The 23,035-nt window shown below is 40.8% G+C and overlaps 4 protein-coding genes across 8 annotated transcripts; 3 read left to right on the top strand and 1 right to left on the bottom strand.

The window, feature by feature from the left end:
- The first annotated feature begins 6,210 nt into the window (after positions 1 to 6,210).
- On the top strand, positions 6,211 to 12,075 carry LOC129596350 (inner membrane protein YjdF-like). 3 transcript variants are annotated; one of them, XM_055493589.1, is made up of 4 exons: positions 7,799 to 8,278; positions 8,625 to 8,710; positions 9,113 to 10,467; positions 11,616 to 12,075. In XM_055493589.1, the coding sequence occupies exons 3-4, from the start codon at positions 9,950 to 9,952 to the stop codon at positions 11,737 to 11,739; spliced, it is 642 nt and encodes a 213-aa protein (XP_055349564.1). In that variant the 5' UTR covers positions 7,799 to 8,278; positions 8,625 to 8,710; positions 9,113 to 9,949; the 3' UTR covers positions 11,740 to 12,075. The 3 variants fall into 3 exon arrangements, with proteins under 3 accessions (XP_055349565.1, XP_055349564.1, XP_055349562.1); XM_055493590.1 differs by lacking the exons at positions 7,799 to 8,278; positions 8,625 to 8,710 and adding an exon at positions 6,211 to 6,514; XM_055493587.1 differs by lacking the exon at positions 8,625 to 8,710.
- A 542-nt stretch (positions 12,076 to 12,617) lies between these two features.
- On the top strand, positions 12,618 to 14,662 carry LOC129596372 (insoluble matrix shell protein 4-like). The gene is made up of 3 exons (XM_055493628.1): positions 12,618 to 12,755; positions 13,011 to 13,051; positions 13,701 to 14,662. The coding sequence occupies exons 1-3, from the start codon at positions 12,716 to 12,718 to the stop codon at positions 14,442 to 14,444; spliced, it is 825 nt and encodes a 274-aa protein (XP_055349603.1). The 5' UTR covers positions 12,618 to 12,715; the 3' UTR covers positions 14,445 to 14,662.
- Positions 14,602 to 16,444, bottom strand: LOC129596371 (keratin, type I cytoskeletal 9-like). Its single transcript, XM_055493626.1, has 2 exons — positions 16,326 to 16,444; positions 14,602 to 16,120 (listed from the first exon to the last, which is right to left on the bottom strand). Exon 2 carries the CDS (start codon positions 15,650 to 15,652, stop codon positions 14,810 to 14,812), a length of 843 nt encoding a protein of 280 aa, XP_055349601.1. The 5' UTR covers positions 15,653 to 16,120; positions 16,326 to 16,444; the 3' UTR covers positions 14,602 to 14,809.
- Positions 16,445 to 16,789: 345 nt separating this feature from the next.
- Positions 16,790 to 22,354, top strand: LOC129596385 (integrin beta-PS-like). Of its 3 annotated transcripts, none has more exons than XM_055493652.1 (14): positions 16,790 to 17,099; positions 17,368 to 17,453; positions 17,811 to 17,912; positions 17,977 to 18,040; positions 18,182 to 18,310; positions 18,390 to 18,459; positions 18,605 to 18,662; positions 18,723 to 18,809; positions 18,881 to 18,964; positions 19,627 to 19,728; positions 19,949 to 20,140; positions 20,657 to 20,800; positions 20,870 to 21,990; positions 22,146 to 22,353. In XM_055493652.1, exons 1-13 carry the CDS (start codon positions 17,006 to 17,008, stop codon positions 21,329 to 21,331), a joined length of 1,674 nt encoding a protein of 557 aa, XP_055349627.1. In that variant the 5' UTR covers positions 16,790 to 17,005; the 3' UTR covers positions 21,332 to 21,990; positions 22,146 to 22,353. The 3 variants fall into 3 exon arrangements, with proteins under 3 accessions (XP_055349627.1, XP_055349628.1, XP_055349626.1); XM_055493651.1 differs by having other exon boundaries at positions 16,791 to 17,099; positions 18,881 to 18,973; positions 22,146 to 22,352; XM_055493653.1 differs by lacking the exon at positions 17,811 to 17,912 and having other exon boundaries at positions 18,881 to 18,973; positions 22,146 to 22,354.
- The last annotated feature ends 681 nt before the right edge of the window (positions 22,355 to 23,035 follow it).

Raw genomic sequence — 23,035 nt, 5'->3', positions numbered from 1 at the left:
ACCCATCTACCGTGGTGGCCCGCCTTTAGCTAAAAATTCGTTTTAAAATGCCATTGATGTCGCAGAGCAAAAATAATACTTTAGGTTATTTATCACCTAATATTGCTGTGAAATATGTTAAACACCGATCGAATCAAAGCAAGCCTGCGTGACCTTTCCACTTTGACGGCGGGCACCGCTATAGTAGAGGACGATCTTCTCTGCGCGTTCGCTTTATAGCCGCGCAAGGTCAGAGGCGAACATGGTTCATGACGAACTGAGCATCATTTTCCGTCTTTTTTTCACATTGTAAATCCGAGACGATTAGACCTAACCAGTTCCAACAGGAGCCATTACCTTCTTCAATCGCCCGCTTTGCTGGATTTTGCTGCTAGTTGGCCGGCATTTATATCTCTCCATCTGCGTTATAGAGGTCTATCGTTACTGCAAAACTGAATAACATAATCCAAGTCTGATTTATGGCCGCTATCTGTTTGACATCATCCGTATCCGTGCTCCAGGCAGTCACAATCTTCGGGAATTCTTTTTTAACATACAAGTCTACAAGAGATGCGCTTTGTTCCGAGTTATTTTCAGCACCGGATCAAGTGAGATTTTGTTTCTAGTTGGTCGTAAGCTTAAAGAAAATGACCGCTACCCATTCCCCTCAAACGCCGATCGGCTCCTTACTGCCACACCAAAAGATTTCAGTTTTAACCTTTCTGAAATCGTAAAAAACCTTTACACCAGAAAAATACAAAACGGAAGCGAAAACGACTTTCAGAATTATTTTGAATTTAGTTTATGCAACTGTCCACACTTGGCGCGTGGGATAATTTTTTTGACTGAAGCGGATGTATTTATTTATCTCAGATGTATCTATCTCATTTATTGTATTTATCTCATTATTTATAAAAGTCGGATGTATTTATCGTTCACTACCAAAGCGTTGAACAATAACTTTAGCTTTTGTTCACACAAAAAGCCCGCGACATCCCGTTTAAGCACGTTTCGGCACCAACCAAAACTTTTTTGACCACCAATCATGCAAATGCTTTTCGGTGACCGTATCATATACAGTCAGTACAAAAATAAGTATACGGTCAGTACAGAAATAAGTATAATGAGTATTTTTGCCAAAAACAACAATACCAATAGGCAATAGATAGTCGTGCGGGATATAAAAATGGCTGGACAACTGTGCAGTACTTTACCCAATGTACTTGCAGACTATGTGTTTTCACTAGAATAAAGTACTGGCGGTACTTTCCATAAAATACTGACCTTTCACCGATTCACGGATTCAGGGCGTGTGGGAAGAGTACATTACTGACAGTACTTTTTATAAAGTACTGACCTTTCAACGATTCACGTCATATGGGAAGTATAAAGTACTGGCAATACTTTCCTTAAAGCACTGACTTTTCACCTATTCGCGGAATTAGGTATATGTGGATGAATGCACACTGTGCAGTACTTTAACTGTAAAGTATCCTCATTTTTCACCTATTCACGGAATTAGGTATATGTGAATGAATGCACACTGTGCAGTACTTTAACTGTAAAGTACTGACTTTTCACCTATTCACGGAATTAGGTATATGTGGATGAATGCACACTGTGCAGTACTTTAACTGTAAAGTACTGACTTTTCAGTGACTTTCACCTATTCGCGGAATTAGGTATATGTGGATGAATGCACACTGTGCAGTACTTTAACTGTAAAGTACTGACTTTTCACCTATTCACGGAATTAGGTATATGTGAATGAATATACACTGTGCAGTACCTTACACAGTCCCTGCATAGTGTGAAGGACTTTAATATGAGGCGTTAGAGTAAAACTTTTTTTGTATGTCTTACTTAGTACAAGTACTGTATTGTAATTCAAGCAGCAGATACTTACGCGCAGTCCGAGTTCGTACAACGTTTTTAAATACAAAAATTCTAACGTACAAAACTTTCCTATAAATAAAAAACTCCTGCGCATAGCTTTGACCTAAATGCACATGCACAGATACTTAAATAGAGTGTTTTTCGGCTGGCCCACATAAGCATTGCTATGCGATACAATCTTGATCATTACCGACGGTCGTGAATAATACAGTAGTACTGATACAGTATAATATTGCAATAATAATGATGTAACGGTCTTTCACCGGAAGACATCCACTGTTACCTTGCTACTGTAGCACGCATTAGTGCATACCAATGTTACTACGGCTGCTGCTTATATGTACTAGTAATTTAAGTGGATTATACAAATCCAGGGCAGACATATCAGTTCCGCTGTTAAAAAAAAGAGAGATATGTATTTCCCTTTCTTTAAAGAAAGGCAAACTTCTCTCTGTTTGTTAATAATTACCACTAAAAACCAGAGAACGGTATTTAACATTCTTTGGTTTTGACAAAATTAAGAACGAAATTCTTAGCTTCTCCACATTTGTCAAATAATTAATGACAAAATATCCTAACCTTAGTCCACTGGCAGAGTAAGGCGAGCATGAGAAAAGGATTCATATTGCAAGTTGTTAAAGATAAGGATTATTACTAGGAAAGTATTCAGTACGCTTATGAATTATAGCACTGCCATTACAAAGAAATTCGCTTTAACATTTTAATAATAATTATTTATCGTGACATATGAAGCTGAGTAACAGAAACTATCTGCAGAATTGTTGCGGAATTGAAATCTCGGGCAGTTGTCATTGTCTAGTTCAGAGATGCACGAACAAAAGTCGTTAGAAGCAAATTGAAAATATCCACGAAACCCCTCCCACTGTGAAAGGCGGTTGGGGAAGCCCTTGTGCTAAAGAGCATACGCGTCCCTTGCGGCAGAAGAACCGATCGGACAGTAACTCTGGCAGTACGTACAATGTACGACAAAAAGAGGTTGAACTGATCAGTCGGTCCGCGGTTCAAAATAACCTCGCAACGACACGCCACCACTAAAACTTGGACGCTTACTCACTACTTTCAGACGCTCGCCCTCCGTGAATATCAAAGTGCAGCTATACTAGTTGCATATCAAAAGGTGTAGAAAAAAATTTAAAACTTTTTGATACTAAACCTGTGGCTGTTTATGGCGAACAGCACAAATTCTAGCCATTTTGTTTTCTCGTAGGCACAGCATAGGATCTGTGCGCATAACCGTTTGGCTTGCAGTCAATGCTTAAGTCTATGGGAAAGCAAAATGGCTAGAATTTGTGCTGTTCACCACAAACAGCCACAGGTTTAGTATCAAAAAGTTTTAAATTTTTTTCTACACCTTTTGATATGCAACTAGTATAGCTGCACTTTGATATTCACGTAGCGCGAGCATCTGAAAGTAGTGAGTAAGCGTCCAAGTTTTAGTGGTGGCGTGTCGTTGCGAGGTTATTTTGAACCGCGGACCGACTGATCGGTGCAACCTCTTTTTGTCGTACATTGTACATATATGGAAACGCACCACCGCTGGGTCACCGAGACGCACACTCGCTTTGTTCATCGGCGGAGTGAAGACTTGATTGCGGAAGACTCAACGAAATCAGAGTTACAAACTTAGAACGGACGACGTAGCGCATTCCATAAAGTATGGTTAAAACTTAAATCTTAACACTAACCTAGTACATACTTCGATATTTTACGCAGGCGCTGCACGGTTGAAACGGGCAAGCCTAATATAACATATGGCAGACGTAGTCTGTCTATATATTATATTATAGTACAGGATCCAACGTGTAACTGAAAGGTTACTGAAAGGTCAGGATGATTCTGTCTGTTCTGAGCTTTTGCGTCTGTCTATCCTCTAACGGGGAAAAGATGAAAAGTAAAGGACACTAAAGGTTAGCCTCAATCCTGCCTGTTCTGTTGCCGATTCTCTGTCGGATTCCCATTCGAAGAGATGCTGTACATGTATCGCAAAGCTGAACTATATAGACTGTCGGTATTCCAACAGCAATCACACAATCGTAGGGCAGCAGGCTTGCATTCGTTTTGTAATAATTATGATAGTATCAGTGGATGACTCTCCTCATTCTCCATTCTATGTATCGGCGCTCAGAAAAAAATCACTGAACAAGAACACTTAATTGCTCGTTTCCCAGGACAAGAATGCAGTGTCCAGGCTGAGCACTAGAATATGAAAAGGAATGCAGGTCAAGAAAACGTATTGCTGTACATCAGAATAGTTCAGACATTCCCAAATTCTAGAAATTCCACGTTAGAACTGGACAACTCGTACGCAGAGTCGCAGATAACGCATTGTTCCGATTTGACTAGCATTAATGAAATTCAAATTTTCATTACGCACACCGAAATTCTCTTGCACGGCTGCTAGTATTTTGGTTTTTTTCGCATTTATTCTTAATCAATCCACGCGCCTGCGTAAGGCTTCCGTAGGAAGCGTTCCGAAGGAGTTTTTCACATCTGAAGCCGACAGCTGGAAACTGCTTAAACCGCCATGTTACACGATTCTTCACTTTTTTATCTTGTTTGCATACTGCATACTGCGATCATGATAAATTATAAAATTATTATTTTTTAATTTGTAATTTTACGGTTCCTATACGGTATTAAATTTTAGCAAAGTGTGACCCCCGCCCCGCAATACATCACTCTTCTCCTTCGGAAGCTACAGATCCACGTTTCAACTTTGAAATTGTGCCCTGGGAATCTTTACACAGGAAATATTTGTATCACTTGACATAGTTGGTATTATGTTCTAACTTTTACAAGTTTACGGTGCGCATGTACGTGTGTTTCCTGTTGTACTAGCGATGACGTATTGCATTCGTGTTCTTATCGGTAGCCTTCGATCGAAAGTTGCGCTTCGTCGTCGGCTAGCATCGGCCAGTGTGTGTTTGACTTGTGTTGAGCGAACATCAGTAAGAATAAAGTGAGTAACGCTAGTAACATTAACATTGCGATCCTGTTTTGGTGTTTGTGCTGTCAGTGACCTTCGCTTAGGGAAAGCAGTAGTGTGTACCTAGGTGGAAGTTACTGTGTCGGTATTCCTGTGGTGTAGTGTAGTGTGGTGTAGTGTGGTGTGGTAAGATCGTGTAGTACACTGTTGTCTACGGAAGTTGGCAACAAGGCAACACCAATCTCCAGAGTTCCTTCTCTGCTGATTGCGGTCAGGTTGGTAGTAGTACTCTGTACACCCGGTGCGTGTATTATGTCACACTGTGTGAATTCGTTCCAAATAAGTGCGCCGTTTCACGTTTGTCAAGGTGTTCATAGACTCGGTAGTGTCCTGTCTGATAGCCCTGTGATTTTTAAGGATCTAAGCAATCAACGATGAAATTCCACACCCTCGTATCCCCTCCTCCCCTTCCCTTACAATACAGCCTCCCATAATACGGTCACCTCCGGCAGGCCTTGCAATAAGACCGGGACACTAATGGATACAGTATTATGGTATTTGAAAACATAGGTCAGTTTCAAACATTTTGCTATTTAAACACCCTGCATCACCAACGTTTTCAAACTGCCGGCCCACATTCGGAAATAAGCAAAGCGACCCCAGCAAGGCTGTACTAACCATCGCATAAAAATACAAAAACAAAATAAATACAAAAACAGCAATCATCCGCTGTTGCCATTAACTTGACTACTATCGTGGTGTTTCTTTCTAGTAAGTAAAATGCAATTGCACGACTTATAGGAATATTAGGAAGAAAATCGTCTGTAGCGGTATTTTTTCCTTCTGCGGAGCAACACACGTGCCATAGAGAGTTGTAATTTTCCGAGAAGCTCAGGTGAGTGAGACGCATCCCGGCATATCGTGCGCACGGTCAGTTAGTTCAAAATATGCGTCCGTGTTTCGATTACAAAGCGGCAGCCGGGCGCCCCAATGCATGACCGGAAGTAAATTTTGAGTAGTTTAGGAATAGAAATTACATGAAGAATACGTTATATCTCTTTCAAGTCTCTCATGCATGCACGGATATGGGCTGATTTGTTGCTAACGCATATACTCGTACTGTACGTATTATAAATTTCAAAAAGAATAAAATTAAATTTGGTGATTGTTTGCAAGTGCAGCGATAATGGGTAAAATTCACACACTTCACATCATTATGGTCAGCGCCTACCTTAATTTCGCCAGCCATAAGGCCCCTAATCGCTACTGAAACGCAGATCACGCTTGTGGTTTGTACCGTAAGTAGTAAGCTGACAAGGATCGACTTCCGGTGGAAAATCCCAAATGTGTTAATATGCCACAATATATAAGTACTTAATCATACATTAGTGTACATTATATCACTCAAGCTTACCGCGAGTTTATTAAGCAGTAAAGGCATTCGGCTTAAACATTTTCTAGCTGTTCAATTATAGGTCAGGCTAATTAGCAACTGTGTGCAATCTTTAGAACTGGACAGTGTCATTAATTGTTTTTGAAAATGCAGTTCGGAAAAGCGACAGTTCTTTTTATAAGTGGCCTGACTGTATTATGGCACGTTACGGCAATGCCGGCCAATTCAGATTTGTCATCAGGAGCAGATGCCAACTTCTCGGTCCCAGCCGAGCGTTTCACCGTGTCAGCGGGTCACAGGTAACAATACATCCTCGGTATGGGAATTAAGAGCACCAAAATATCGGCATTCTCAAGCTGCTACTGTAATTGACCTTTGTAATAAATTTCGAAAGCTTTGAAAGGTGGAACACATTTATACACTGGAATACATATACGCGGAATATGCAATGATTTTATCCAACGATTCTCTTGAGCATGTAAAAGTTTGCCGTTTTTTGTGCTAATTAAGCAGCATTAATTTCGTAGCATTTAATGGGGTATATACCTGTGTTTGCGCATGCACAGCGTCCGATTTATTTGCACTACAAACTTCGTTTTTCGGCAAAGGCCGCATCTCGCTGTACGAAAACCTACACGCATCTCGCTATTGTTTTAGTGTTGTTCAAGCAAGTAACTCAACCGATCAACCGAAGCAGGTTATATCTGCCAATACGGAAGTCCAAGTTGATCAAGCACGTCAGCGCTCCCGTTGGACGTGGTCGGACACCTAATTATACAGCGACGCACTTTCTCAAATTTCCGCCTGTATTAGAAACCGCGCGCATAATGACAGTTAATTAACATTAGCTTTTAATTTACTAACAAGGCAACGAGCGAAAAATTTGTTTGGCAGACTTTATAGCACTTCTTTTTTCCTTTGAATTTGTGCTAATTAAAAACGGCAATGTGCTGTGTTCCACGGTGTGTTTGTGAAAAGGCTGTAATTAATTGTACGACTTACCTATCATTCCTGTACTATCTAGGTATAATAAAACCAGGATAATACTTTTGTCTGGACGCTAGTCCACATGGTAATATTATGCGGTGTATATATGGGCATCGGTTATGTACGTGCTCCGTAATAGCTGCTGACCTAAAGCTTGACAATGTAGAAATTGATTAACAAAAAGCTAACTAATATTACTGTATTATGCTGTTGGCCAAATACCTACAGTATTTTTTCCAGCTAATACTGTACTTGCTTCGATTACAGCACTGCACCGGGAATAATTTTTCTTCTGGAACTAGATGTACTGTAGCAGTGTTGATCCACACACAAATGTTTGCTATATGGAAACATTTATTTACGATAATTATAATGTTGGCCATCGGTAACGATAGCTACGTACTTAAGAGTATTTAATTTTATGTTTAACATAGAATATATGTACAACAGTCTGCAGACTGCAGTTATACCGAGTTCTGTAGCAGTGCCGGTTCAAAGGTCACAGCATTATATAATAATCATCATTGAGCCATCTCATCTGCAGTACAAGTACGGCACTGTAACCGATTTGTGCATTTAATTATCACGTCTTGTGTCCGTTGATCAGTACATGCTTCTTATATAAATATTTCGAAGTATACGCTACTACCCTGCTGTTGAGTACTGCCATTAGTTACATAATAACTTACATTAGTAATGAAAGTTCGTCTGGGTAGATATCCGACCGCATGTCAATTTGATGTTAACAGTTCCGTGCATTTATTTTGTAATTTCATTTAGAGGAACAGAGTTTCTTCCTTTGACTGCCGAGAGCTGCACCACCTTTCTGGAAACTGTGTGTCGATATTTGCTTGTAGATTATCTAGACAAATAATTATCAGAATGCATTGTTCGACTCCCTTCCTCCTGGCGTTGATTCTCATGTGTACAACAAGCGTTTTAACTTCGGAATCCCCACATTTCCCAGCCACAGAAACCCATAACAACTCCCAACGTTACGTCCGTAATTTCGGAGGCGGTGGTGGAGCCGGCGCAGCCGCCAGCAGTGCCGCTGTTGCGGGATCGCTGGCCCACGGGTACATATTTAGGCTGTTGTAGACTTAAGTATTCGAATATACTGTAGTACTGTTTGATGTGTTCAACTTTTTGCGAAAATACCGTGGTGCATAGGAATGAATATGAATATTAAAAAATTATGCATATCCTCTGTATACAGAGTAGTCTGTTTCAAATGCACTACGAACATACGAGTACAACTTATACTGCATCTCCAAGGCGCCTTTAATTTAGTTTTAACGGCAGGCACCACAATCTTTGAACAATTATGTACTACTTAATGTACTCGTACTGCAGTTTTTTCGAAATTACTAGCCAGTTAAAAATTCTATGATAAAGTAACATTTTCATTTTCCTTGTTTTTAGAGAATGGCGTCTGCCGATATACAGATCGAACATTTCCAAGATTTTTAAAGCGTCTGTTGGCTAATACCATCGGGCCCGTTTTCCAGGTTACTACGTTAGTCGTACTGTTATTTATCAAAATTTAATAATCGTTCTAGTAAAACAGTACCTTATTAGAAAACTTATTTAAACTTACAGTCTTGCAGATAATAGGGACTGTACCAGTGAATATCGCAATAATAGTGCATTATTAAAGCTAATTAGGTAAATGTTAAATGAGCGGTACTTGTAAGTATTGGAAAACTTGTTTAGTCCACCTCACGAGTCAGTTTCGAAGTACAGTGTGTAAATTTCAGATGCTGCCGAATTCAGCGATGTTATTTTTCGAGAAAGTTTTTTCCTGAATTTTCAGACCTATCGACGTGCGTTCGTTATCGCTTCGTAAAAATCAGCGCCTGGAGATGATCTCTGATTTGATAACAAGAATGCGCTAAAAGTTTTGCTTACAGGATGAGCCATGCTGGCACACAAGGGGATCACGGCAGCGCCGTGTTTTCACCGGCTACTATGCCATTGGCTAATCCAGCGCTGCAAGATTCCCGATCTGGACTACCAAACCGTCCCACGCCCACTCGATCGAAAAAACAATGAACGACGGCCGACTGTAGAAGTCTAGAAGCCTTGTCTTGGAATTTTTATGGCGCGCAATGAGTTTCATGGAAATGAAAGTTGAAGTTCTGTCTACTGTACACGTTTGAGTGTGTACTTTGTAGTTTGTTAGTTTGTAGTTTGTACATAGCGATGTATAAAAGCGCGCAACCGGTATACTCTCTGTTTTACACTCGAGTGACGAGTTGTTTACAGCCTACTAGCAGCAATATCCGAATTAGAATTTAAGAAATTAAGAGCATGAACAAATTAGTATTGATCATTTTTAAAACTTAAAGCATTTAAGTATCTACTAGTTATATTTTCGTTTTTAATTCTCGTGAATCGTGAATTTATTCCTTTGTCACTTTTCATGAAATCCATGAGATCTATGCCACAGCGTGTCTATACAGTACTATTGACTCGTGAATATCGCTACAACAGAGTCTGAGCAGGCACTGACGACTGCGTAAAGTTGACATCGGAAATTCCCATTTTCCACTGCTTTTCATGACACATTGGACTTTGATCTCTGCATTGCTCGTAATATTTTCGTGTATTTCATATTAAAACGATTTTCCGAAATTCTGGAAACGTCGAACTTGTAATCCGTAATCTCCATTCAAGTCCTTTCTGATCTTCCATCTCCTCCTGGCAATACAGTGCAATCACTGAATTATAATATTAATTCTTCCACGATGCCCATGCAGTTTCTCAAATCCTACGAACCGCGCATCCTCTTCTTCCTCACTTTGCTGGGCTGCGTGGTCTCCTTCATCGGGTGCCATGACGCCAAGATCTGGGTGCTAGAGGCCGCCCCCGTCCTCCTGGGGATCCCCTTCATCGCTTTCTACTTCAAGAAATTCCGCTTCACTCCATTACTGTATCGTCTGCTGTTCCTGGGGTCCAGTATGCTGCTGGTGGGAGCCCACTACACCTACTCCCGTGTTCCCTTTGGGCTGTGGCTGCAGCGCACGTTCTTCCTGAAGCGCAATCACTACGATCGGATCGGGCATTTCTTCCAGGGATTTGTCCCGGCCATTTTGGCGCGGGAGGTGCTACTGCGCAAGGGAGTGGTGCGACACGGCTTCTGGCTGTCGTTTATCGTCGTCTGCGTCTGCCTGGCTTTCAGTGCGTATTATGAAGTACTGGAATGGTGGGCGGTGGCGTTCAAGCTGGATAACTCCGGGGATTTCATGGGCGCCCAGGGAGACATGTACGTACTAAGTACCTGATTCTGAATTGGACTGCGATAATAAGTATCGCATTGTTTTTGCGTTTATTTCTTTGTTTTGGTTGATAACTTCTTTAATTTTTTCTTCTTTCTGAAATGTTTATATTATTTTGAGTAATTTTTCATTTATTTTGGATCTTATTACGGAATATTTGATCCGCATGTGTGTTTAGTTAGTATTAGTTGTTAACTTACCTTTTCGTTGTTTATTTCGTTTATGTACTTATTTTTACCCATTTATTTTGGTTTTCGTTCTGAAAATTTATGCTCCTTAATTTATTTAGTGCTTGTTCCGGTGCATATTTTAAACGTTTGATGCACGCCTGTCTTTATAAGTTTTTTATATCAGGTTTGCGTTATCTACTGGTTAGTTTTTATTAATTGCAGAATGTTATTCTTTACAGTACTTGTATTTCGCTTCTTTTTGCTTACTTATTTCGCACTTTTTTATTTGTTTTGCTTCTTTTTCCGAGTGTTTTTCGTCGAAGATTTCTTGTCGAAATAGTGTTCTGGTAATTTAACCGGAAAGTTATTTGATTTTGCTGAAAACCTGAATACTTCTGGATATATGCGAGTGTTTTTTGTAGCAGTTAGACAGTTTCCGTTAAGTTGCTCGTTTTTATTAATTTTAAGTTTTGGTGAATTTGGTTTTTATAAGGTTTTAGTTTTGGTGAATTTTTTTGACTTTGTGCAACAAATTCGTGTTTGTTGTAGGCATCAGAAAATTTTTATAACTCTTATTGAACTACGTAGTACATACATAATCAGTGTACATGTTGTGTTGGATTCGTGTCACTCTTGATTATGTTGCATTTGCGGTTTCTTTGTAAATACTCCAAATTGCGGAGTACTTACATTTAATTTTAATTCCACAGTTAATTCATTAAGGGTAAAATCTGAAACGGAAGCTGTTGATTAGCGAAATGTTAAATAAAATTACGATCATACGAAACCAGGAAATTTTTGTTTGAGAAGCCATCGGCCAAAATATGAGCGTTGAATCACACAACTTGAATGTGTAATAATTTTAAGCACTTAAAAAATAAGTATAAAAAGAATATATATTCGTTGTGCTGTCTACAAGTGGGCACAGTGTTCAGTTTTGATGAGTATTTCTTCATTATTGATAGGTACGACGCTCAGTGGGATATGTTTTTGGCGTTTGTGGGATCGTGCATGGCGTTGGTATTTCTCAGCGAGGAACACGACTACGAACTGAGCCAAGTCGTCGGGATCAAACGGAAGCAGTACTAGGAGCTGCGGATCATGAATAAAAATTATGGAGAAGCCTATCATCGTCCCAAATTCTTCCTCTCTGGAGTGCAGTTAATAGTTGCCAAATTACGGTAGATTATTTTAGGTTTTTTAGGTTTTTTATGTTTTCAGTGCGGTTGTCCCGATTATTGCTGTTCATACCTGTGAAATTAATATCGGCAGCTAGCTTCCTGTTTTTACTGTATTTTATTTGTTTTAGCTTTTAATGGATCTGTATTAATTTTGTTGAATTTTCCTTTTATTGTATTTTCTTGTAAGTGCCTTGTTGCTTGTTTGAAACGGTCGTTTCAAGTGAAATAAATTGTTTCTGATAAAAATTGAAATCGGTGGCCAGTAATCTGTATTAATCATGTTCGTGAAAAGTGGAAATATTAATTAAACACAATAATATGGTAAATGAAGAGCAATAAATTACTGAGGAAAAATACATATAATAGGTTACTAAATTCCTAATTATTAAACTGGAATAATAAATTGCTTGGGTTTGAATCATTTTTAATTTAACTGAGGTTGCGTTGGTTATTATTTTTGTCGATTAACAGTACGTTGAGGTTTGAAACTACTCTGTATATATATACAATATATGCGCAGTCGCCCGACATAAAACCTGTGCACCACAAAAAATTACATAAGAAATTGGCAGTTTACAGCGGAAACAATGCCACTTGATATTTCCAGCTTAGCTGATAATTTTTAACATTTCATACTGCAGTTAAACGATACGAGTGCGGGGGAGGTGTAGAATTTCATTTCATATTTTTGCATTTAGCATTTCTAGCAAAAATGTGCATTTCGCTACGAAAGCACGTACAGAATGCCGTGGAAAATAAGTTGAAAAACGTACACTTCTTAAAAGCCCCGGTTTGCCAGTCACATAGTTTTCAGTCGTTATCTAGTTGCGCAGTGGGGATACCGGCCGGACTAGACGATTTGTCTATTTCACAAATACAAAAATATGGAATTTTTGCGGTTTTTATTATTAACAACCGTCCTGGGTAAGTGGATTATACCGCAGTCTCTGTTGATTTAAAACTATGCCCGTTTTCGTAATGCGGCTTGCACTTAATTAATGAGCCATAAAAAATCTGAGCAAATGCAAAGGAAACTGGAATCACAGATTGTATGAATTTTACCATAATAAAATCAAATTAATTACTAGCAATAGTCTTTAGACAGAATTTTACTCCTTTCTGTAAAAACCGACAGTATAAATCTTAGTTTTCCCAAAATTAAACCTTATTTTATTTCAGTTGCACCTACGCTGGCCGGTGGATGGCATGGAAATTTTCAGGTATAAATTCGTAACTTAGCTGTATAAAATTCGTCTAAAATTCTTTTGCACTAACTGTTGTAAACTGCTTCTATAGCTGCAGAGTTCCATCTTAGTTTTGGAATTTGGCATGATTATAATTTTAAGAGACATGGTCTTTGATATAATGAGATTGTTCTGAACTGCTGATATCCGCAACGGAATTTTTAATCGGCTAATCGTTTTTGGCGAAACATCCAGCTTCAGTATGAGTACATACTGGCGCTGCTTAGTACTCAAGTTTTAACGCTTAAATTTTATACTGATTGTTTGGTTTTTATGAACCGGTTCAGCAATACGTTTTAGTTCTACCTGTGACTTATGAGCATAATTTATGGCGGTGTATCACAATAAGTTCCAAACAACGGCAAATGCTAGTACCCGTAGAGCCCGTATCTACGTGTACAGAGTAGATACACTGTAGTAGACATCTGCCGTAATTAATGATTTATGTAATAATAATGACCAACCCGGTACGAGTGCAACTACGGTCCATACTACTCAACGTGAGTACTGTATGTAAAGTACATTCACGCTTTCGGATACAAATTAACTGCTAAATCGCCGCATATGTACCAAATGATTATTAAATTTACAAACTATTAGTTTTATTAGCGGGTTTTTCATGTAGAATGGCCAAGGTCAGCAGCAGAATAAACCCGACTGCGTGGAGAACACTGTACCCAACCAGCCGGCACCCAACAATTTCAACAACCAGCGGTCTAACCAACCGCCCCCGAACAACGGCCAATACGCCCAGCAGCTATCCAACTCTTATCCCAGCCAAAACTTTAATCCGAACCAAAAACAGTTCCGGCAGTTCGAGGGTCAACAACTGAACGCCGTGCCGCAGAACTTCCAACAAAAACAGAATTTCCGTCCTAACAACCAGCAGAACTTCCACCAAAACGGTAACGGTAATGGCAACGGAAATGGTAATGGCCACCAACAGCCCCAGTTCCGGCCCAATCAGAATCAAGGCCCACAAGCCCCACCCCTCTCCCCTTGCGAACAGTGGAAACTGCAGCAGAACCGCAACCAAGTCGGTCTGCAGGGCAGCGGGAAACCCTTCACGGAATTCTTCGAGAATCGTCCGCAAAACGGCAACGGACAAGGTTACGGGCGCGGATTCAACGGCAATGGAAGCGGTAACGGGAATGGTAACGGTTATCGCAATGGTAACGGGCAGAATTATATGAATAATCAACAAGGTTACAACCAACCACAACAGTTTAACGGAAACGGAAACGGGAATGGCTATGCGAATGGCAATGGAAACGGTTACGCCAATGGTAACGGAAACGGTCAACGACCGAATAACCAAGGGAATTTTGGTCAACCTCCTATGCAAAACAACCCATGTCCTTCCGGATAAAAAAATCGATACTTCTGATTCTAAGCTCTTTACAAAAATTTAATAGATTTTACTCTTTCAAGCTGTTGTTAATTTTGCTCCTTTACGTGTTAGTTAGCCTGTTTAACGATACCTGCGGCCGCGGGTCGGTCGTTTTAGTATAATTGTGCTCCGAAAAATTTACTCAAAATTATTTATACGTATGGATTTATTTAATGAAGACTTTCTGACAAAACCAACATCATATTCATCACCTTCTTTAAAAAACGGCTCCATCACATCCAAAATGAAGAAGAAAAAACATGTGCAAGTAAAATAAATTACTGTATGAGTATACGCGCTCACAGGAAAATGGCACCGGTATCGGAAAGACATTGAGTGAAACATTATTTCTTGCCATAGTAAGATCCAGACAGGCTAGTCTGTCCGTATCCTCCGCTGTTACCATATCCGCTAGACAGTCCACCTCCGTAGCCGCCGGAGTTGTAGCTCGATCCACCGTAACCACCGGAGAGTCCGCCTCCATAGCTGGAGCCACTGTTGTAACCGCCACCGTATCCACCGGAGGAGAGACCGCCTCCATATCCACCCGATGACAGACCACTGCCATAACCGCTCGACAAACCACCTCCGTATCCACCAGACAGGCCGCTTCCATAACCACTGGAGAGACCACCTCCATAGCCGCTAGATAATCCGCTTCCGTAGCCACTGGACAGACCACCTCCGTACCCACCCGACATGCCGCTTCCGTAACCGCTGCTCAGACCGCCACCGTATCCACCGCTGCTGTATCCCGATCCTCCGCTGCTGTATCCGGATCCACCGTATCCGGTATTTAGGCTCGACCCACCATAGCCGTTGTTACCTCCATAACCCCCGCTGTTACCGCCATAGCCGCCACTGCTACCGCCATATCCGCCGCTGCTACCTCCGTATCCACCACTGTTACCCCCGTATCCTCCGCTGTTACCGCCATAACCACCACTGTTGCCACCGTAACCGCCGCTGCTGTAACCGGAACCGCCATATCCGCCGCTAACTAATCCGCCGGACCCATATCCCGATCCCAGGGAACTGAATCCCCCGCCTCCATATAATCCACCGCCACCGTTATTATATCCACTGGCATACTGTATCCCATACTGATTATTGCTCACAGCATACTGCGCCGCCACCGCGACCACTATCACACTGAGAACGGCACCGATGGATGCGATGAACGCCATGGTTTAAAGGATTAGATTTTCTTAAGGAAGCTGAAGCTTAAAAGATGTTGATACTGTCTGTGCATTTCCGCTACGCTTATATAGGTGGTGCAAAAATCAAGCGACGACGAAGACAGCGTGTTCGTTTAGACGTTTACTTCGTCACAAAGAAGCCTGTCTGCTCTCTGGGCATAACACATCGTTTGCCGTGATCTTCTTACGGCGCCGATGGTCGATGAACGGCCAAACAGATTCTCGGCAGTTGTGGTTCACAGGCTGTACATTTGCATAGTACGTGCTACGACCTGTTGACCAACGATCACACTGTCGTCGGGATGTCATCATTTCTCATACCGGCCGGTAAATACTGTCAATACTTTCCATTATGCGATGTGTCTTATAATCCAAGCGCTCTTGACAATTGATCTATTGTATAATGCAAACCTGTACGTACGTACGTCTTTGCGCTGCAGTACCTTTTTCATTAGCCTGTAAAAATTCGCAATTAAAAGATGCGATTTTTAAACGATGCGGAGTAGTCTATAGTTATCCAAATATGCATCCTCTGTAACAAAGCCCGCTTTTACATTTTAGATTATAAACCAGCTATCGCTATGTCCAAAGATATGATGGCTAAATTCTACTGTGGAATAGTTTGCAAGCTCGTATTTGTACTACTTACAACATACTGTACCTATAGGCTCAGATTAGGCTGTAGTTGTATCTAAAATAAATCAGAGTTATAATCATCTCTAATCAGGAAAAGCAGCTGGGCTGCAGCGTTCATATATTATTACTTCGAGTTACGATCTGCGCAGTGTTGTGAGTGATTTGTGATTCACTTTTGGGAAATGCTGGAGAACTTCAAACTTTCAAACCATTTAATGCATTACAATTTTTGAGACAAGAAACACCGCTGTAGCTGCAATCTGCAAGCTCATACAAATTCGCACAATTTACTAAATCTAGATACGAGCATTCATAAGTTTATCTTGTCGAATAATATTTTGTCAGTTCAATAATACCTTATCCGTAATTAAGACATTTGACAGTGTTGTGTTATCTGTTGCTTTTAATATCCCAAAATATGTATAGGTCCACGACTCAACACAAATCCTCCGTCAAATTACTGAGATTGATCGTTGAATATGCTGTAATAGATAAAAGCTTTATACAAGACAAACAAAATTATCGGAACTGACGAATCTGGTAGAGGACTACTTGGGGGCTCATACGCAAACTTTAGTAATTCATTAGCTTATGCCGAAAAAATAATCGTAATTTCCGGGTTTCCCTCAGCATGCACTCGGACAGCGGATTTTAATTTATTTAAACCTGGCACTAGTAAATGAAACACCGTGATTCGGTTACAACATGAAGCTACGTTCCGGTAGACGACCTATCTTCGGTCTGTCGTCACAACTGGCGACGGCCATTGCCGCCATCTTGCCGTACTTCTTACAGAAAGGTTAAGAAAATACATGATCACCTTTTTGCTGTAATTATTTTTCTATTAGCTCATGGTCGCGTAAAACAATCTTCGGATATTCAAGTAGTACTGGCATCTTTTATTGTAGAACGATGTAACAGTGGTATCCATAGCCGTATTATCCCTCAGTTCACAGTTAGCATTATCACCGACGTATCTCGAGTTTTGTATGTACTGTACCTTCTGTTGCACATTGGATCGACCTAAATTAATTTTGATGAGCTGGCGTATAAATACATACTTGCAGGTGCGACGTCCAGCATATGTAAGGAGCAGAATTCGTGTCAAGCATGCCTGCAAGCAAATCCTAGTTGTGCCTGGTGCGACGATGAGGTACAATGACAAAAACCTTTTGGTTCTGTGATATTCTTTCTTTTTTCTTTACCACTTACAATGACGAATGCCATTTTTTGCGAATTTCATCGTTGTTGAAGCTCTTACCATAAGTGCAGTTTTGGTAATTTTAAATCCTTCTGGGTTTTGTATGAGTTTTGCTCGGTTCTGTTTCTGCGTAATTTATCGTAACTAATTTGAGAGCGAAGCGTAGCAGAGGTCACCAGTGTCATTAGAAAATGTTGTTTGTCTATGGTCACCGCCGTCCCTACTGCATAATGTGCGTTTGTCGTTACTGCGCGAAAATATGCATTTATTTTTAATTTGATATTCAAATCGTTGTTTCTAAATTATTAGAAGTTATTCTCTGGGGCGCGTTGTGATGTCCGTTCCTCTGTGCACAAGGAATGTACAAGCGATAAAATCGTAGCTCCCAAAAATCAGCCTAACACAATAGAGGTATGATTCCTTGTGTCGTAAAATGAACCAACGATCGCATTTGATTTTGCGGATTTTATTGCAGAATAAAGCGTTAAGTGATGTGATCGAAATCCAGCCGCAGAGAATTTCTCTTACAATACGCGAACGTACGTTGCCACTACGTAAACTACATCATTCGAAATCGCACCGTATGAGCTGATTGACCTCCGAATCACCACAAGCGTTTACGACTTTTAATACGGCATAGAGTAGCCAGCTCGAGCGTTTATACTATCATTCTCTCGTAGAAACGTCTGAAACTTTAAAGCTAAAAATTCGCAAGATGCCATATCCAGTGGACATTCACCTACAAATGGCATTTTCTTCTGACATGACAGCTGCCCAAGCCACTAGCTCCTCTTTGATAAAAGCTCTAGGTGTGCACAGAAATACTATATGAAGTGGTAACGGTAAAGAGACAGGTACAAAAATAACAAATTGCTCAATGTAAAATAGACAAGGAATTGGGCAATCTTGACCTCGATCTACGATGGGGCTTAGGAACTTTTGTGGACGCTTCTCCCGAGTAAGTAATCTCCTTGCTCATTGCAACGAGGTATTCTGTTTGGTGTATTACCAGTTCACCACTGATGGAAAAAGCAGTGACACCTCGAATTGATTATTGCTTCAGACTTCATTTCCAGCACCTGCTTTATACTTACATTTTCCAGAAAGTCCGGTTCCTATGCCCGCTACTTTCCTCTCAGCAGAACCAAACCAAATCCGGAGGTTGATATGGCGGAGAGTGCGATGATTCACGCAAAAACTAATTTTTGTAACACCCTCTAGATGCAACTGCGAGGTGGGAAACTGCCCCCTGACTGCTGTACTCAGGACCAAATGGTTAATGCATTCATGCAGGCAATTGTCTGCGATGTAAGCTCGTGAACTACCCCTTCTGTGCCATAACTTCCACGTAAGAGTAAAATTTATGGAATTTTGTGTAGGACAAGATTGGATGGCGGACAAAATCCATACATCTTGTAATTGTAGCTACGGATGTACCGGTGAATTTCTCCGATGGCAAAAACGTACATGCGGTAAAATTTACTTCAATATACAGTAGGACGAATGTTTGCGCAGCGCCGAAATGAAACGCCAATTTTCCGATCAATTTGCAAAATGATAAAATTCTGGCTAAAAGCCCTAAAACTAAAAAATTAATGCAATAGGGTGTAAGGTACAACTTAACGGAAAATGAAAGCTTACCGAAATTATGAATTTGCGGAACCGCTCCATAAACACTTGCTGCCCCGTTTGGGAGTACAGTACGACTGAGTGTGGTGAAAAGTACGTACAAGTAGTCATTAGGTATTTCCATAACTTTGTGTATCTGCAATTTTGCATACTAAAATTCAATGTATGAGAAAAAGTGGAAACAGAGCAGTGCTTTTTTGCGCTATATTTTACTGATGAAGATAACGCATCTTCTTTTTTGTTATGCAATATATAAATGCACCTAAACCGATTGTTGCACCACGAAAGTACGGCAACGCTGACAGAAAGCATAATGCCTTGTTAGTTGCCAATATGCCATGTGCTTCGATAGAGCATGCACATAGCGGCGTTCAACCTTCACTGGTACTGTGTTCTTCAGGCAGAACACAGTATGACCTTTATCTATGTTGATAGAATGTTTCTGGGTTTGACTATTGCCATCCAATTGTCACGCTAATGCTAATGTTGATTTCAGGGATTTGGGATTGCTGCTTTTGATGAGGACAACAACGAAGCATGCTATTTCCAAAGCACCAGCGCGCGGGAAGTACCTACACATTTTGCAGATATTGGGCAGGTCTGCATATCTGTACTGGCGCTGTAATTGGGATTTCTTTTACTACCACCGTGCATTTTTTTCATTTTCTTAACTGGAATTCCAGAACATTCTAACTCATACTCACAATTAAATTTTAAATAACCAACTTTTTGTAACACAAACAACTTCATTGAATAATGCAACATTTTCGCGGTGTTGCTGTTGTACTGAAACAGAAATAGGTAACTTTCTCCAACAGGATAGCATATCTGCGCGCCAAGTTGCCCAAACGACCGAAGATCATAAAGTCAACCTTGTCTTCATGGTGCCTGCTGATCGCTTTTCCGAGTATTTACACTTTTGCTATTTGTTGACACATTCAGCATGCAGCGTTATCAAACTGGACAATGACTGGAGTACTGCCGCCATGATGATTAAAAGCCAGTATCTGGTAAGAGTTATACTTAGAAAAAGGTCATCAGTCTAGTGCATTGTAACAAGGAAAGCGCACTCGCTTATTGCGGGAACTGCATGACCGAAGAGTAGCAGGGCTACTCTGTAGTCTGTATATTACAAGACAGAGTGAATGGAATGGCATCCTGGCACCCCTTGTTCACCCCGTTTTACTGTAGGCGATCCCTTTCAGTTAGTTAGTGTTCGCCTTCCAGTGGTAGAATTTTTTTGGTAAAAGGACAAGTGGAACACCACTGTCCATATGTGCATTTCGTGGCGGTGGCTGACGCAGAGACACCGCATTTTCCATTCGCGCTGAACATACAGAGTGGAAGACCATCGCTAAGCTTTGCTTCGGTCGATAACACATTATTTCTATACAAACCGAAAAACAACGCTTTGTAAACACTTGAACACTATTGTGCCAGTGCCGGTGTACAGAGTCTATAGTTAGGGTCATATAGAATAGTATGTAGAATATCATAAGTTGTGGGCATACTGTCTATTTTAACAGAAAAGCACGCAGTCTATTCAACTGATGGACGGTCCCGACATACCAAACATAAAGCGAACATACTGGTCCTCCTGTTCGGCAAGCTTAACAACTGGAACCCCGCAGAAAACTACTGAATGCAAAAATATACAGATGGGCTCAGAGGTAGTAATCACAATTATGGAGTCTACGTTGGTATTGAGGGTAGTATTTCAATGTGACTTGACATTTTAGGTAGAATGGCAGGTTAATATCGAACTTGTTGGCGTCCCAAATACTTCGGCGGCATTCTACCGGGATTTGCATATCCGACCAGCCGGCTCGAATAACACACTAATCATCCAAATAGAAACTATCACCGGGCTTAAATCATGTCCGCCGACCGCTGGACGCACTCTGCAATCGGCCGATTGCTCGACCACACATTCTGTTTGGTTGGTACTTTCGGCAGTCGGTCTAGTCGGGATGTTGGTTGCGGTCATAGTGCTAGGGTTTAAACTCTGGCAGAAAAGAGGTTACATCCCAGTGCCCACAGGTGGAGAGGGCACCAACGATGTCGGCATGGAATCAATACCCGGTAGTCAACCAGAACCTAGAGCTGTTGATGGGTATGGCCATCTCCCCAAGGAACCAACAAATCCTCATCTTCGAAAACAAAGTAATGGTGGCACCGATCAGCATCCAAACAGAGCATGAGCACGAAGCCCAGCTTGAACATTAACATGTCCTAATTGGTGCGAACTTTATGAAGCAACAAATAATCGGAGCTGGACAGGCAAAAAAAATTTCGATTTGAATTATCCCATGCACGTACATTGATTGCAATCTAAGAATTTTCAGTCAGTGTGTTTCATCATGTTTTGGTAGAATGAATAACTCGGCGAAAAAAATTGTTTGGTATTAGCGGTATCAAAGTTAAAAGTTGTCAAAAGAATGTTTTCTGCATGGCTACAGCATATGCTCTGGTTTTCGAGTTATTTTGTGATTTATACATACTTCAGTACAGTTGGCTGCTGTTGAAAAGCAATTTTTTACCATGATACTGCAACAAAATTAGTCCGGTGGCTGCGCGGAATTTCCACAACGGGGGACACAGTCGTACGCTGCATGCAGTACTGTAGCGGCTCGATCAAGTCACACCACAGGGTTGGTGTACGGGAAATCAGCGCACATGCAGCGTATGCATGCTCATGCGCTCGCAAGCACTGCGCAGTGCTGAGCGCTCACTTTGCAAGTGCTGATTTCCCGTACAGAAACTACTCTAGGTATGCCGTGCCACTTGATCGAGCCGCTACAGTATGTAGTTGCGCTACCGTGTGGACCTGAAAAACTCAAGAAATTCGTTGACCATCACAGTAAGTATTTGTCGAACCAGTCAATGCTTAATGATTATCACTGATCAGTGTTCGCTTTGTTCGCTTTAGATTTGCTTGTGTGCGGAATTTGTTTTGAAACATGTAATCCTGTGAATCACGCATTTCGCTAGTCTGGTCATTGATTAATCTTGCAGGCATTCTTCCTGCTTGCCGGAGAAGACTAAAATCTCGGGCACTGCCGAACTGTGTAATGGAATGCACTGTCTTCCAACACAGTCGTCATTCTATCGTATAGCCGCATTACCCGGCATTGAAAATCTCCACTTTATGACACCATGATACCTTCTAACAATTGTGTTCGTATCAGTAGATAACATTCACCAGCCAGAAAGTCATAAAATTCATAAAAATAAGGTTCCGGAAACAGATAGCCACACAATGAACAGGAATTTTATTCGCAGTTTTCATGCTTATGTATTTCATGTCACAAGAGGCTCTGTTGCTCAGTAAAGACTGCACAGATACAGTTGATATACGTTATCGCAGTTTTAAAATAACATAAGTAATAATTTTAATACACATGATAAACTGCTACAGATGTTGCAAATAATTGCAGTCTGCAGACGACCTGGTAGTCGGCTTGGCAGTTGGCCCACGAACGATGCCTTACCACTTTAAAACAGAACTATGCCCTCCCACACTGCACGTTGAAACGTTGCTCCTTTGCTTACTTACTTTCTGAAATCACAATGACAAATTATCTATCACTACCAGAACGCTTCATTAAATGCGAGCCTGCCGCGTTATCGAAATGTTTAACTAAAGCTTACAACAATTAAATCTACGACAGAAACGGGTGAAACGGTTGACTTTATTTGTGAGTTGTGAGTAACAGAAACTGCTCGAAACCAAGAAAACTGCGATAACACCATAATTACTCGTATATACATAATACAAATTTACCAGGTGTTGCTTTTTTTAGTTTTAGCAGTAAACTGCACAAAATAAATAACTGTTTGTCCATGGAAACATTTTTGACGGTGTTTTTTTTTTCGTCATATTAGAATCCATGGCTACGATGATA

Source organism: Paramacrobiotus metropolitanus, unplaced genomic scaffold (genome assembly GCF_019649055.1).
Source record: "Paramacrobiotus metropolitanus isolate TYO unplaced genomic scaffold, Prichtersi_v1.0 Parri_scaffold0000089, whole genome shotgun sequence".
Classification (NCBI taxonomy): Eukaryota; Metazoa; Tardigrada; class Eutardigrada; order Parachela; family Macrobiotidae; genus Paramacrobiotus; species Paramacrobiotus metropolitanus.
This window is presented reverse-complemented; position numbering and strand designations above follow the sequence as displayed.